We start from the raw sequence: 16,723 nt of genomic DNA, 5'->3' as shown, positions 1-16,723 counted from the left end.
ACATTCTCTGCAAAAGAGATCATGGCCACCTGAAGCTTCCATTCGGGGCGGGGAGAGTGTTTGCTTTGTTTGCATGCCTATGGGACATAGTGTGGAATTGGAGTTGGCCGGGCGCAGGAACCAATGCTATCCATGGCCCAGTGCACTGCTTGCTTACATGCGCCAAGATTTGCTGCACCAAATCCCTGCATTTTGAAAGCCCCACAGGCATGCAAACCCTTTTTATTTGAAGGAAAGAGAGATTGGAAGGTCTGTGTGTCTGCCAATGGGGGGGGGGCTTGAGGAAGGGAGGGAGAAGCAGTTGTAGGGAGTGGGGGGGAGAATAGGGTGAATGTTGCAGAACCTCTGCGGTCGTTTGTAAGGGCGAATGCCTTCCATGGTGCTGCAATATTCTTAAATTTGGGGCTTGTAAACACTAGGGGGCGCTCATCGGGTTAAGTGAAGGCTTGTAACTCAGGGATTAGCTGTATACACAAAGAGACAATACATTTCCAAACACAGATGTAAACCTTTCTTAGCAGAAATGATACTAAAGGTACAGAATTTTAATTGCTGAGAAATCAAAACATTAATACATGGTTTTAAAATAAATGAAGAAATGAATGAATAAACATGTCAGAGCTCTTTTATTTTTCATTCATTATATAGTGGGAGATTCTCTTTCCATTCAGCTATCCTTTTGGAAGACATCATTTAAAATAATTTCACATAGCCAATTTAACCAATATTTGTTTCTTGTTATTTAATTTTATCTTCCTTTCTGTGATTGTCATGCAATTTTAGGTTTTGTTGATCTTATTTAAGTTGCAGTGATTTTTTAAACTGAGTTATCCTTTATCTTGTGATATTTTCTGGGTTCTTCAGATATCATACACTATTTCAGGAGGTTATAACCAGTATTTTGAGGTTGATCCAGCAGGGTCCTTTTTTTGTGAAATAATTTTGTATGTCACTTTCAGGTGCATGTATGATTGGATATTTAATGTTAATTTTCAGGTATATGATGATGGAAAATATGTATATCTGGTAACAGAACTTATGAAAGGTGGAGAACTGCTGGATAAAATCCTTAGGCAAAAATTTTTTTCTGAAAGAGAAGCTAGTGCTGTCTTATTGACAATTACAAAAACTGTTGAATACCTTCATGCACAAGGGGTAAGTCTGTTTTTGTCAGCTATCTATTTTTAAAATCATTATCTATCAGGCTCTTCTGCAAAGAATTCTCGCGCAGTCTCTTTAACAAAACTTATTAGGAAGAAAGAGATGGTTTTACAAGAATTCCTTCAATTGAATTGTTTCCCATCTAAAACCAATGTGTACCAAAGAAAGACAGAGACTTCTTTATTTTTCTGGCTGTTTTTCTGGAAAGCTGCAGAAAAACTGACAGGTCTTTTCAGAGTCATGAAGGAGCCTGCAACTGATTTTGCATAAAAATCACAGTAATTTTTTGCTTTGTTTTTCTTAAGGTTGTTCATAGAGATTTGAAGCCTAGTAATATCCTATATGTGGATGAATCAGGCAATCCAGAATCTATTCGAATTTGTGATTTTGGCTTTGCAAAGCAGCTGAGAGCAGAAAATGGCCTCTTAATGACACCCTGTTATACAGCAAATTTTGTTGCTCCGGAGGTAAAATAACTATTCATTATTTGTCTGCATTTCCTGTGTAGAAAAAAACATGTAATCTGGCAATTCCTTTTTTCTTTAAATGTATTAATTTATGTTTAGAAAAATACAGACAAATATATTTAAAAAAAGATGGAAATCAGAAAAAGAAAAGAGAAGCAGGAAAGCCAAACTAAAAACATCAACGTGAAGTTAAATTTTATACCAAAGCTTTGGAACATGACTATTTATTATATAATTGTATGGAAGGGATAAATCATACTGTGATTTTGAAAAAAAATGTTAAGGAATAGCTTTTGGAAATAGGCTTTTTCTGGGTCTAAAGATACTAGTATAGTAGATTCCATTCTGTACTTGGTTATATCCAGTATATCCATTAATAAACATATTGTCTGATGCCTGATTATTTTTTTGTAAATCCTGACAGGGAGTAAATTATATCTGGCAAAACATTTTGCAACTATATAGTATGTAATCAGCATAATAAATACCTTAGTATAAAACAATGCTAGCAGTTTAACATCCTGAAAAAGATTCATTATTTACATCCAAAAGATTTAGGGTGGCTTAGCAAAGTCTTGTACCAGTCCCCTGAAAAGCCAGACAGACCAGGAGTATTACATATTGCAACAACTGTTTAGAATACAATAGTTCCTGGAGCAACAGAAGCACTTTTCACAAATCTGATTATTAAAAAACTGAATATCTACCAGACTTAAGTTGATTGCTTCCTGTTGGTCCCCCTTACTATCCAAAATATATATATATTGGGTTATAGAAAAAGGGAAAAATGATTATTAGAAGCAAAAGACAATCTAGCCATCCTTAGTGACAATTTCAGAATCTAACAATCTGTTTAACCAAAATTTCTAGCTGTGCAAAACGTTTTTCTCACTTCCTTGTAAAAATAAGCTATATACCAGTGGTTCTCAACCTTCCTAATGCTGCAACCCCTGCAGGCGGGGGCAGGAGGAGGGGCGGGGTTTGCTCGCTCTCGTTCTCTCTCTCTTTCTCTCTCTGGCGCACGCGTTCCACCTCCTCTCCTGTGGCTGGAGCGCACACCGGGCAGGCCGAGGGCGCATACGGGCGGTCACCCAGCAACTGCCTTGGCCCGGGAGCGCCGCGGAAGGCTGCGCCTCCCCCTCAGCCTGCCCACCCGCCCTCGGCCATGCCGCTCCATGCCGTGGCGCTTCTGCGTCATGATCACCTGCCTCAGCAGCAGTAGCAGGAGCCGCAGCGCTCACCTCGCTGCCCTCCTGCCCCACGCCTTGCTCCATGCAGCCCATCCCTCCTCCGCCAGCACCTGGCCTCGCCACCCAACGCCGGCGGAATCCGGCCTCAGCGCCAGCATGGACAGACCCGCTGCCTGGAGACAGATAGAGGAGCAGTGTCTCAGTTCCTAAGACCATTGGAAATATGTGTTTTCCAATGGTCTTAGGCGACCCCTGTGAAAGGGTCATTTGACCCCCAAAGGGGTCACGACCCACAGGTTGAGAACTACTACTATATACTGTAGGTAGTCCTCACTTAGAGACTATTTGATCAGTGACTGTTTAAAGTTCAATGGTGCTGAACAAATTATACTGATGACCAGTCCTCAAAGTTCCAGCCATCGTACCATCTCTGGAGTCACGTGATGTTGATCTAGTAACTTGGCAACTTGCTCCACTGATAGCTTTCTATAAACAAAGTCAATGGGGAAGCCAGCAGGAAAGATTGCAAGTTGTTCTGGCAAGTCTCCCTTTCCTTTCTCACATATGCCACTGCAGCCACCTGCACATCCTCCCCCACCTGCCTAGCAGCCACCCCTGTGCTGAAAATTGCTTGTGTTCTGTTGCAGCCATCTGTGCATCTTTCCCCACCCATCATCAGCCACCACCCCCATCCTGGGCGTGAAATCACTTGCATACACCGCTACAGCTACCATATCCCCCACCCACCCAGCATCAGCCACCTCATGAGGCCAAAATCATTCACATGTGCCACAGCAACCACTTTCATACCCTCCCTCACCTGATAGCCACTTAAATTCCTGCTGATCTGCAAGCCACCTGGTACCTCAACTTTCCTCACTGACTTAATTGTTCTTTATCCTACATATGGGACTATACATGCATTGGCCAAGCCTTGAAGTTTATGTAACATTCCTATCTTTTCCATATTTAAAGAATTTGAGGCTGATGATCATACACAAAGAAACCAAGAAATTGGATATGTGGCTTTCTACTTCTCTTTGAATTACATGAGATGTAATTATATGAACTGAATGGATTCCATGAGATGGTGAAACAACTCTGCAAATGAATTTATCTAAACTATTTTATTTTGATAGTGCTATATGGATTATCCATTATTTATGTGAATGATGTATTTCAGTTTCGGTTTTCTAGTCTTTTATAGTCCAGTGATTTTTAAACTGTCATTTTTACTGCAATGAGAGTTTGATTTAATAATTCAAATATTGTTTATTAAAATATTAAATTATTAAATTAAATTATCCAATTTGTACTTCAGTTTCTCAGTGATTTTGTAGTGAAAGTAATTTACAAAAGTAATATTTACAGTTAAGATAATTGCTTTTTCTGTATGATTTAATTAATAACATTATTTCCATAGGTGTTAAAAAGGCAAGGGTATGATGTAGCATGTGACATATGGAGTCTTGGTGTCCTTCTGTATACAATGTTGACTGGGTATGTTTCTATCAACTTACTTTATCCTGTATCTATATATTGCTAAAATTCTTGTGTCTGCAACCTTTAACTGGGCTAAAATGTGCATCACAGAGCAAACATTTTTGAGCCAAGATACCTCAAATTGGCTAACATACAGAACACATGGATCCACATAGCTTCAGTGGAATGGAAATTTGGCAAATTTCATAAAACATTTTATAATATAAAATTATCATAAGGTATCATAATACAAAATGTCATGAAATATTTGTTGTGGTCATCTCCTGATGTTCAACAAGGGTTAATTTCAGGGCAGATGTAACTCTGGATATCTTTGAATTTTTAAGAACTTTTCATGTTCATTAGAAGCTTGGAAAAAATATATAGCTATTATTAATCTTTCTCAAAGAGTTCACTTGTCATAGCTCAAATTATAATACTTCTAAATCTGTTCCAGTACTGAACAATTTTAGTACTGCTATATGTAATATATTACTTTTCTTTCCTAATTCTTTTTGAAAAGCTTTTTGTTCACATTAATAATTGCTAAGCAGTTACATAGTCTCATGAATAATTATTTCTACAATTTATATCAAGTACAGATAGTCCTTGATTTACAACAGTTCATTTAATAACAACAGCATTGAAAAAAGTGACTTATGCCCATTTTTTGCAGTTAACAACCATTGCAGCATAGTCACATGATCAAAATTCAGCCATTTGGCAACTGACTCATATTTATGTCAGTTGCAGTGTTCTGGGGTCATGTGATCACCTGTGATCTTCTGACAAGCAAAGTCAATGGGGAAACCAGATTCACTTAACAACTGTGCTACTAACTTTAACAACTGCAGTGACTCACTTAACAATTGTGGCAAGAAAGGTCATAAAATGGGGCAAAATTCAACAAATGTCTCAGAAAGACATTTTGGGCTCAATCATTGTTGAGAACTACCTATATTAATTTAGTATGTCAATTCTGATAATGGAATTCAGCAGAATTTTTTTTTAATATGTTAAAACAATTGTCTTTATTTAGTTATACTCCCTTTGCAAATGGCCCTGATGATACTCCAGAAGAAATTTTGGCACGAATAGGTAGTGGGAAGTTTTCTCTCAGTGGTGGATACTGGAATTCTGTCTCAGAAACAGCAAAGGTATGTTAATCATTGTTCTTGAGAGCTCATTCAGTAAGACAGGATATAAATCACTAAGTATTAATAATAGCAAGTTGCATCATGTTTTATGAGTGTAGTTTTTTTGGGGGGGGTGTATTTTTTGTGCCTTCAAGTCATTGTTGATTGCCTGGCAACTAGTCCATGGTAAGATTTTGGAAGTGGTTTGCCATTGTCTCCTTCCTAAAGCTGAGAGTGAGTAACTGGCCTAAGGTCAGCTGCTGGTTTTTTGTGCAAGGCAAGACTAGAACTCATAGTCTCCTGGTTTCTATTAGAATTCTTTATTGGCCAGGTATGATTGGACACACAAGGAATTTGTCTCCTATATACTCTCAGTGTACATATAAACAACAAAGTGATAGGTCATAGATCAAAAATCATAATTACAATCATTAATCGTAAGTTACAAACAAGTGATAAATCAGAAGATACCAATAGGAGAAGGTAGTTGAAAAGATGAGAAAAGAGAAGGATAATAGCAATACAGCATACTACATGGATAAATATAATTAGGCCTAAGACAGTGCTGTGGGAATTAGGTGTTCAGCAGAGTGATGGCACAACTTTGTGTCTACCGTATATGCCGGCGTATTAGGCGACCCGGCGTATAAGACGACCCCCGTCTTTATAGCTGGGCCGCATTCCTAGAATGTCGTCTTATACGCCGGAAACTACCAGTATTTCCGGCGTATAAGACAACTCGGCGTATAAGACGACCCCCGTCTTTGGCGCCGATTTCAGCGCTCGCGGAAGTCGTCTTATACGCCGGCATTTACGGTAGTTGTTTTTGCATGCAGTGCCCTATAGAAGCGTCCTGATGAGAGAAGTTAAAACAGTTTATGTTCAAGATACAAGGGATCTAGATATTTTAGATATCTACATTTTTGTAGAGATGTGAGGAGTTTGTAGATAGATATACCAGGGCTTTAGTCACTACATCAAACTGGCTCTATAGTATCATTACATATAGTGAAATAATTAGGCTATTACTAGGAATAAAGCTCAGCAGTTTATAAAGCCTTCTTCTTATATTAGTGATTGAAATAATTTGCTTTTAGATTTTGTATATGTATAGGGGAAGGGATGCTACAAAAATGGCCATTTTTAATTCCCAAGCTCAGTATTTAGTTCTTTTATTTCCTGTTTCCTTTTTTATATCCCTTATCTCTGTTTATGCAATTAAGTATAACCTGGGCATTTTTTAAAATAATCTTTTTATTAAAGCTTTATAAACACAAACTAACAAAAAGCAGTAGCTGGAAAGAGGAAGGAAGGAAGGAAGGAAGGAAGGAAGGAAGGAAGGAAGGAAGGAAGGAAGAAAGAAAGAAAGAAAGAAAGAAAGAAAGAAAGAAAGAAAGAAAGAAAGAAAGATGGGCAAAAGTGCAGAAAGAAATAATTGAAAAGGAAAAAATAGAAGCTTCTTATTTCTTTTGCAGCAAATATAAACACATTACAAAATTCTCTTACTCTGATTACAAAAAATCCCTTCATCCAAGGACCAAGGAATCCTTTCTAATCTGAAATGATGTTTAATACATCTGAATCAAATCCATCATTTTATTATTTTATAAAACTTGTGCAATTTAACTAATTGTTTACAGGACTTAGTTTCAAAAATGCTTCACGTTGACCCTCATCAGAGACTGACTGCTGCTCAAGTTCTAAGACACCCATGGATAGTTCACTGTGATCAGTTGCCTCAGTACCAACTCAACAGGCAAGATGCTCCACATCTTGTGAAGGTAAAAAAACAACAACCCAAAAACGTATGCATGCTGTTCCTTAGAGCAGCCCTTTATGGCACACCAATGGCATATATCGGACAACATTTTATCAGAACTGATATGCCCTTCTGGTCATCTAGAGGAAGCCTTCTAAGAATATACATGGAAGTGGATTAGATGGCAGGCTTCTCTACAGTAACCCCCATTCTGTGGAACTTTTCTTCAGACAGATCCTGTTGTGTTAGTTTTCCGGAAATAAAACTGCTTTATTTCAGTATGTTTTTGGTCTCAGTGAATGACTACATGGTAGCACTTATTAGGGAATTCATTTGCAATTTACAAACATTTCTTTTGTATAATCCTTTGTAATTAGAGTGAGCTATATAAATAGTTAAATGAATAAATAATCTGTTTACTATATTGTGATCTGCAGTTTGCCCCCTTATTTTTTTCATTACAGGTGGTCCTCATTTAACAACCACTTGTTCAGTGACCATTTGAACTGGCAACAGTGTTGAATGAGTTGCACTTACAATTGGTCATTGAAATTCTGGCCTTTGCAGCACCCCTCAACCATGTGATTGTGATCTGAGCACTCAACAATCAGCCTGTATTTCCGAACATCATGGTGTCCCATGATCACTTGATCGCAATTCACAACCTGTAGTGCTGGTTCCCCACAAGGAAAGTCAGCAGAGAAGCTGACAGGAAGTAGGAAGTTATGATCATGTGAAGTTCTCACTTAAAAACCCATGCTGCCCTCACTTAACAGTAACTGGGGATTGCTAGAATTGCCGTCTGTAAGCAGCACGATCAAGTGAGAACAAGGACTACCTGTATTGTACCATTTCCATTTCTAACAGTGCTTTGAAATTTGCACATTTAAGATTTTCTTAGTCAAATGATCCATTGAAGGCATTTTCCCTATAATCAATCTTTTGTCATTAAGGAATAAAATCAGTAATTGTTTATTTCTGTCAAGCAAGTCAATCCTACCCTATGGGCTTAAAAGGAAGACCATTAAAACATGACTATACCAGCAGGCCATTGAGGTTAGGACATTTTAATATAGTTCATTCTCGCTTTGGAGTATTTGTCTAATATAATTGAACTTCCCAGAGTTATGTATAGAGAAATGTACTTGGATTTGATCTTGTAAGTTTTTTTTATTTTTTAACCTTGTTTATGGATGTCATATAGAAATACCATTCAGCAATGTCAGCAACAGGAACAGTATATAAGTAAGCCCAGTAAATAATAAGCTCTTTCAGTGTTTTTCAAAAGGCAATTTATTGCTATTACATATGGGTTTAATAAAACTACAAAGTTTGTTTAACATACTTTGTATTTTTCTTTGTTTCCACATCTAATATGATAAAAATGTAAAACACTTAATAGAAATCAGAACACTTAGTAACCAGTGATACTAAAGGCACATATGGTATCATCTAACTAATTATTGTAGCTTCTGCACGATAATGGTTATTTGTTATTTACACAAATTCTTCTTCCTATTTGAGAACTGCAATTAGCATTATTAAGAACAAGTCTAAATCACATTTTCGTGAGAGTTGAGAAGTATACAGTGCTAGAATGTTGGACATTCCCTGTCAACTAATATTTTAAATGATTTGGGGATATTATTAACACGCATTCCAACCTGTAGGGATATTGCATTGTAGATTAAGATAAATAATTTTTATGTTTTTAAAAAATATTAAAATTCTACTTCATTAAACCCTACCGCTTGTTTAAACTCTATAATGTAGTCATTTAACCCAGGATTCAGAATTTTAAAAATCTTTTTATTTTTATTCCTAGGGTGCCATGGCAGCTACATATTCAGCATTGAATCGCAATCAGTCACCAGTTTTGGAGCCAGTGGGTCGCTCTACGCTTGCCCAAAGAAGAGGAGTAAAAAAAATTACCTCAACTGCTCTCTGAAATGACCTTGTGTAAAAAACTCGGTACCACAGTGAGTTGATAGCACAAATTATGGCAACAGGTAGCACATGCCCCAATTACCTGAAAGCACACTCTTACAGCTGGTACTGTTATACTGCTGCTCCTGCTTTCATCTTTTGAAAACTCTTAAAGATAAAACATTTTCCTTCAAGTGGAGGAAAAAGTGGAATCAGTGGAAAAAAACCTATTAATGGAAATAATTATGAACACCTCGCTACAATAGATACACTGAAGAGAAAGCACTCTGCACCATATAGCATTATTTTTATAGGGAATGTTTTTCCTCCCTTTAAAATAATTATTTGATACATGTAAGGATGGACAGTTTATGTTAAGCACTTACCTTAAAATATGTTTATATTAGCACTGTGTAATTTGTGCCATCCAGCATTTTATATGTTTTGTATATTTTTCCTAACAATACACTTACGTACTGTTTCCTTGTCTTTAGACTAATTGATTTGACAATTAAATCTGATTAAAATGTTAATCAGTATGATTGGACATCTCTAAAACAGCTTGACTGTTAAACAGCTATTGAATGTAATTCTGTGAATGTGTATTTCCTTGCTTGGATCTTCCCATGGACACATTAGAAATCTTGGGAATTGTTAAAGCATTTAATGGTATAAATGGAATCTTTTAATCACATATGTGGTTTATTATGTATGGAAGCAAAAAGGGTCTGCATATCGTCAAGATGAGTGTCTTTTTGTGAACCTCAGAAACTATGGCTAAATAGTTTAACTTTGGTTCAGCTGATGTTAATTGTAATTGGTTTTTCTTTGTTGCTTAAACAGCAACAGTATTTATTGCACAGTGCTGATCAGCAAATGGAGAGGGCAGAAATGTAATGTTTAAACTGAAATAATGCATTCTCCAATAATAATGATGTTAGATCATTTTTGTGACTAAAAAATTAACAGCAGGTCTGTTATACTTGGGCCACTTTCAGTCTATAGACAAAAGCAGCATTGAGTACAAATTGAACAGAATGTGTCCCAGTGTCTTCAACTGTTTCTAGGGGCTCTGCCTTCAAGGTTTGGTATGTTTATAGATTACAACCTTGAAGAATGCTGCATAATCAGATGCTAAGATTGTAATCATAAACATACATACTAAACATAATGGCACTACTTCTGAGGTTGTTTTTATCATTTTTATGGGAACTGGGGAAAACTTTCACCTCTTCAAATTGTCTTGGGATTACATATGTGAGATATCAAACTTTTATGTATTGCAAAATATAGTATGCTGAAGAAATGAAGAATTTTGGGTGGATCTTCAGAATTCTGCCAAAGAAATTACTCTTTATACAGTTGTAATATTTCTTTATTGTCTTGCATTTTGCCGATAAGTTAGTCTCAAATCATTGTGATAAATACAAAGCAGGCAATGAAATATATCTTTTTTTCTATCAAATGTCCGTGATCTCTTTAATCACTGGGTCCTATAGTTTCTTTGTCTTCCTTTTAGTTGATATTAATTTGTAGTATTTTCCAGGGTTTCATCTCATCTTTCTGCCGTACAGACTTATGCAACTGTTTCAGGTTACAACAGTTTTATTTGTACTGTAATTTAAAATCTTTTCACACGCTAGTTCTTAAATGAGTCTTTGCTTGTATAGATGCTGCCAGTTAACCACCAAGAGGCCTTTATTTCTTACTGTTGGTTAAACGTTGAAGTTTTAAAATGCTATTTTCTTCTGTTATGCTTGAAAATATTTGTTAATTTTGCTACATGTTGCCTCAAGATTTAATTGCAATGACAGATCCTAAATAGGTGATATCTAACTATGACCTATTTTGTAGTTATAGATAGCTTTTCATGACAGGGTCTAGTAACATGGGGACTGTTCATATGATTTAGATTTTCCACATGAAATACATGGGCATGAGCTGTTTCTTAGATTTGGATGGATGGAAAAATACGGTTTTATTTGCTGCAGTTTTCTAATTTGTCTATTTTTAATATTTTGAACACCAGTAGTTTTCAATCCTAATGTGTTTATTGCATTTACTTTGCCATGATTTCCCTAAAGCATCTATGGTGTAATTCACAACTACATAAACATGTTCTGGAGTGCTTTTTAAATTTTAAAGAAAATATAATGCTGAGTTTTTTCAAATAGATACCTTATTTTGATGTCTATAAACATATGTACTAATTGTTTTTGGACATGGATTAAATCTAACAAAGATACTGAAATGCTAAATGTTGTTGCTGAAGTTCCAGAAATTTCACAAAATGCTTATTCCATTTTGGGAGAAGATACAAATCTTTGCTTCTTTCTTAATAAGTAAAGAGCAGACATATAAGACATATTTATATCTTAAACCTTGGGAAAATGAATCCATTATTTGTTTTAGTTTGCTGCTCTACTTATTTTATTTCACTTTGCCACTGTATTTTATTGACTTGCAGGAAAAATATTCTATCTCTGCATGAACATTTTTAATAACCATGTTCCAAATGGAGGGATTTTATTAGATGTTTTAAAGATGCTATTCACAGTGAACTCATGCAGTTAGATTTATAATTAACAATATATAGTTAGAAGTTTCTTGTATAACATTCTGCAGGAAATAAATGCAGTCATACATAGGTCTGTATACATATTTACAAATACGTCTTCTCTACAAAATAATTTTGAGCAGTTGGATTCAAGCATATAATATTTCATATCTAATCTGTTTATAGTCCTAGCTTACCATGATCTTAAATGTAATGGTTAGAGAACATGAAGGTGAACACATTGGAATTTATCTATAAATAAAAAGCAGGTATTTTTCCAATTGGGTTGCACTGGAAATTTTAGATTCAATCTTATCATAAAATTTCATCTAACCTTAAGAAAAATTAAATTAAATAATTTACTTTCCCTAGACAGACTACCAACATTTTTACTTTATATAAAGCAATCATTTATGCATATTATATTTAAGAAAAAGAACAGTTCATTTAAATATTGTTATATTTACAATAGCTCAGTCATATTTTCCAAGTTACTTAAGAAAAATAGGTAATGTATTTATTCCATGTCTTTTTGAAAGATCAGCTTGAACATCTGATATTTCTTTTTCCATATCAAAGTCTAATCTACATTGGATGATTCTAAACATTATTTAACAGCATATGAAGTCAAGGATATTGTGCAATAGTTTGCACACTCTCAATCTTCTTAATATTGGTAAGTATTGTTCAGTTTGCCATATTTCTACAGGTACTCCATCAATTTCTTTGACTTTCCAACTTGGTAATGATCTATCTTCTAGAACTGAAAGTTCTTGTAAACAATGTATCTCTCCTAAGGTATTTTAGATGTTGACAACCCTTATTTATACACTTTCCACTTCTGTTTGATCTTTATTTAATCAATTACTGTCTGCTGATTGCTATCCTTTAGTATAGCAAATGGATGAATGTCCTGACATTGGAGATAGTTCTTTTTGGAAAATTTTTCTTCATTTTCTCTGTTTCCATCTTGGATGTCTTATGAAATACTTTCTTTTAACAATTTTCTGAAATTCCTCCCAGATATTTGTTTTTCTTGACTTTGCTATCTCTTCTTGGGAATACCTACCACTTGCAATGATATCATTCCAGTTTGATTTCTTCAGTGTCAGTGTTTGACAGTCCCTTTCCACATTCCTTCAAACATCAGCTTCTTTTACTTCATTCCACAGTTGCTCTGGTTTTCTATTAAGGTGCAGACCTTCAGAGCAATTCCTGATGTTGCCCCTTGAAAACAATGGGTATATGCTCAAAATCATATCAGGGAAACTGGTTGACTTTGTTCTTCCACTTTAGTTTGATTTGAAATCTACATATAGTTTGTGATCTGTTCCACAATCAGACTTTGGCCCATTTTTGCATTCTATAACCTATCTCTTCTACTTCCTTATACCAATAATATACTCAATTTGTTGTCAGTGTGCTCATATAAACGTATAATCCTTATTGTGATTGTTTGAAGAATGTGTCAGCAATGAAGAAATTATTGGATTGGCAGAAATGGATAAGTGGTTCTGCTTCATTTCTCTTCCCTAGGCCATGTAGTCCAACTACATTTTCTTCCTTATTGTTTCCAGCTTTGGCATTTCAGTCAGCAACCACAAGCAACACATCTTGTTTGGACATTATGTCAATTTTGGGTTGAATTTGGCTATAGAACTCCAACGTCGTCGTCGTCTTCTTCTTCTTCTGCATCAATGGAACTTGAATATCCATATTATATCGCCTGCAGAATCTAATTCAAAGGTGTCAAACTGCTGGCCTGTGAGCCGGCTGCATCATATGGAAGCCGCGCCCACCTCAGCTCCGCCAATGCAAAAAAAGTCACAATACGTCGCGACACATCACAAGACGCGGTGAGTTTGACACCCGTGATCTAATTGATATCAAGTCATCAAGCACTGTCTTTACTACATCCTTCCTGACTATGAAAGCAACACTTTCCACTTAGTGGAATTATTCATTGTCCTGGATAATAAACAGTATGATTTTCCAACTGAAAGTGCCCAATTTCCAGTCCATTTCAATTTCCTGATGCCAAAGATGTTAATGCATAGTTTATACTTTGTATCTTTTATTGTGTTTAAACTTCCCATAATCATGTTTTTAAGTTCCATGTTCCCTCCCTAATTTTGTCTTTGCAGCCTTTGAATTTTTTTCTTGAATGGCAATATCACTAGATTTTCAGAAAACTTTAATTGCATCATAAATATCATTAGTACTCCAAAAGGTCCTCAGCTTTTCTTCAGTAGCATATAAATTATTGATTGATAGTAATGAATAGCTTTTGATGCTGATGTATATATATCTTGATACTTCTGACCTAAACAAAAGAAAGTCCACTTAGAAGGGATACAGTTATTTTACCATTTTAATGACAATGGGGCAGGCAACTATTTAAGAAATTTTAAAATACATATATAAAATATTTTTATATGGTTCTGTACAATAATTCTTTATATTTCATAAGCATAGCATGCAAATATAAGATATAGTAACACGCTTAACTGTACTGTATCTTTCAGACAACATTAAAGTTGCATCTATCAGATGCTTTCATTAGCATTGCAACTAAAATGCTGGTAACTAGGCAAAAAGCATGGGATACTTTTTATTATTTTATTGAGAGCTTTCTCTGTTTTTAGAATATATGTGTGTAATCTTGTTTCCAAACATTATCACATATGAGGCTGGAAGGATACTAATGCTTGTATTCTTGTCAAGAAAGGTTTTGTAGTCTTCAAAAGAAACTCAAATGATAAAGCAAATAAACTTTGAAAATACTGCATTTATGAAGCATTTTATTTCTTCTAGGTGTCTGTTGCAAAGCAGTTCTATTTCTTCACTTCTATGTCTCATAGACAGTTTCAAGAATTTAATAAATAAGTTTGTTGCTATAGAGATCTACAAGTCTGAGTTTTATGTAGTTAGCAAGCAATATTGAGGGCTTTCTATGACAAGTCATGAAACATACATAAAAGTTAAGAAGAGGAAGAAAAAATCGAATCCTTTAGAATAAATAGAAGACATGCCTAAGATTGGGCTGCTGTTTTTTCTCTAACATCTGAGGAAGGTAGAAGCAGTATTGCTCTATGTTACAAGAGAAAGGATCAAAAGAAAGACCCTTAGCAGAAAGCTAAGAAATAAAATAGAATACTATTTTCTCAGTTAATGTCTCAGTTAATTGTGGCTAAATTTTGGAAAGTTAGTTTTTATTCAGATAGATACAGCACTATGAATATCAGATTGTTATGTACTTCATGGACTCAGCTGTTAGAATTGCTCTGTATTTAGATAATTTTTATTTTAAAAAATAATCGTTATAGAAAGCAAATATATTGCCAGCATCATATTCAGCAGGTCAGAGGTTCAAATCTCACCGGCTCAAGGTTGACTCAGCCTTCCATCCTTCCGAGGTAGGTAAAATGAGGACCCAGATTGTTGGGGGCAATGTAAAATATATATATACATTGCTTACTGGTGTACACCGCTTAGACAGTGCTTGCACTTAAAGCGGTATATAAGTCTCATAAATAAATAAATAAACTTAGGCTCATACTTTAGGATGTTTTCTTCCTATAAATTGGCAATAATACTAATCTACAATGATGGGTCTTTGCATTCAGCTATATTTGCTGCCATAGTATAAAATTTTTGAGCAGGTATGAGGAACATATTTTAACCGCAAAGGTTCAAATATTTCAGAAGATTGCATATCTGATGTATACATTCCTGATTGGGGCCAGCCAATTTTAAGCATGCACTTTCACTTTATTCAGTTGCCATTCATGCTGTCTCTGCTGAGGTCATCCCAATCCATAGAAGTACTACATTGGGGGAAGGCTCGCATAGCTTTTCGTTCCTAGTCTAGAGTTAATTATCTGGTTTATATAGTCCTGTCTTTGAAGCGGTCGAATGTCAGCCTTGTTCTCTTTCACCTAACATCCACCTAACAGGTACAGGTGCAGGAAACATACCACAGAATTAAAAAAACAGCTACATGATTTCTTGGAATAAATTGGGTCTAGAAATTATAATTACTGCAGAACTGAAAAGAGGTAATCTTTATACACAGAACATGCAGAAACTGATGCTTAAAATCTTTGTGAGGAAAATTTTAAACACAGAGTACATTAAATACATTCAATTATTAAATTTATAAATTTGAGAAAGGATGTACACCCACTTTATATACGTTCATTCCAGCCTAGCCCAAGCCTTCTTAATTTCGGTAGCCTGCTTACAATATACTTCTATGGAACACCAAAGAAGTGCATTTCTCTACCAGACCTTACTTTAGAGCAGGGGTGTCAAACTCAATTTCACTGAGGGCCACATCAACATTGCGGTTGCCCTTGGGGGGGGCAGGTGGGTGTGGCCACAGTGGGTGTGGCCTACTGGGTTGGAATGGGTGTGGCCAGCTCTACATCATTCGTCAAGGGTGCCTGTGGGAGCCTGGGCAGGAGTGGGACAGATCTGAGAGTCTCTGGCAGAAGGGGGTGGGACCAGGGCAAGTACCAAGGCATGGTCCAATGGAGGAGCCTCACTGTTCTTCTCAGGCCATGCAGGGGGGCTGGATAGTGGCATGGGCTGCCCAGAGCCTTGGGCAGCAGAGGTCAAACACCCAGCCTGGCCCTCGAGCACCCACGGCACCAAGCCCAGCCCACGTCCCCAAGGGGGCACCCAGATGCATTTACCTCCTCAAGGCTGCTGCTGCTGTACTTACTCTCTTTATCCAGGTTGCTCATGATGGGTACGAGGACAAAGTCAGAGGGAGGCCCATTCCCTCTCCATGGGAGGAGACCCAGCTTTGTATCCAAAGTTCCTTAGCAATAGGATGGGAGACCCCCCAGGATAGGTCAGGAGGAGGGGGCAAGGGGATGGTGAAAGGGCAGCAGAGCAGGACTTCCCTCAGACCCTCCCTCTCCTTTCTTTCTTCCTAAGTACAGAGTAGTGGGAAAATATTTTGAGATGAGGGAGGGAGAAAAACAGGCAAGAAATGCAGCTGGGGAAGTGTCACCCTTTATGAGGAATGAAGAAATGCA

The 16,723-nt window shown here is 36.3% G+C and overlaps 1 protein-coding gene across 3 annotated transcripts in view; it reads left to right on the top strand.

The window, feature by feature from the left end:
• The window catches only part of RPS6KA3 (ribosomal protein S6 kinase A3), a 51,589-nt gene extending 37,123 nt beyond the window's left edge, over nt 1-14,466 (top strand). For 2 of the 3 annotated variants that reach the window (XM_039357245.1, XM_039357242.1), the window contains exons 17-22: nt 997-1,155; nt 1,467-1,628; nt 4,242-4,318; nt 5,340-5,457; nt 7,077-7,217; nt 9,021-14,466. In XM_039357245.1, the coding sequence (XP_039213179.1) occupies nt 997-1,155; nt 1,467-1,628; nt 4,242-4,318; nt 5,340-5,457; nt 7,077-7,217; nt 9,021-9,143 (780 nt within the window). In that variant the 3' untranslated portion in view covers nt 9,144-14,466. The remainder of the gene's footprint in view (nt 1-996; nt 1,156-1,466; nt 1,629-4,241; nt 4,319-5,339; nt 5,458-7,076; nt 7,218-9,020) is intronic. The other variant, XR_005558399.1, reaches the window with a different exon arrangement.
• Nucleotides 14,467-16,723: the final 2,257 nt, after the last annotated feature.

The sequence above is a fragment of the Crotalus tigris genome, unplaced genomic scaffold, assembly GCF_016545835.1.
Source record: "Crotalus tigris isolate CLP2741 ecotype Arizona unplaced genomic scaffold, ASM1654583v1 scf7180000018879.704157, whole genome shotgun sequence".
Lineage (NCBI taxonomy): Eukaryota > Metazoa > Chordata > Lepidosauria > Squamata > Viperidae > Crotalus > Crotalus tigris.
The sequence above is the reverse complement of the archived record's forward strand: the minus strand, read 5'-3'. Positions and strand labels throughout refer to the sequence as shown.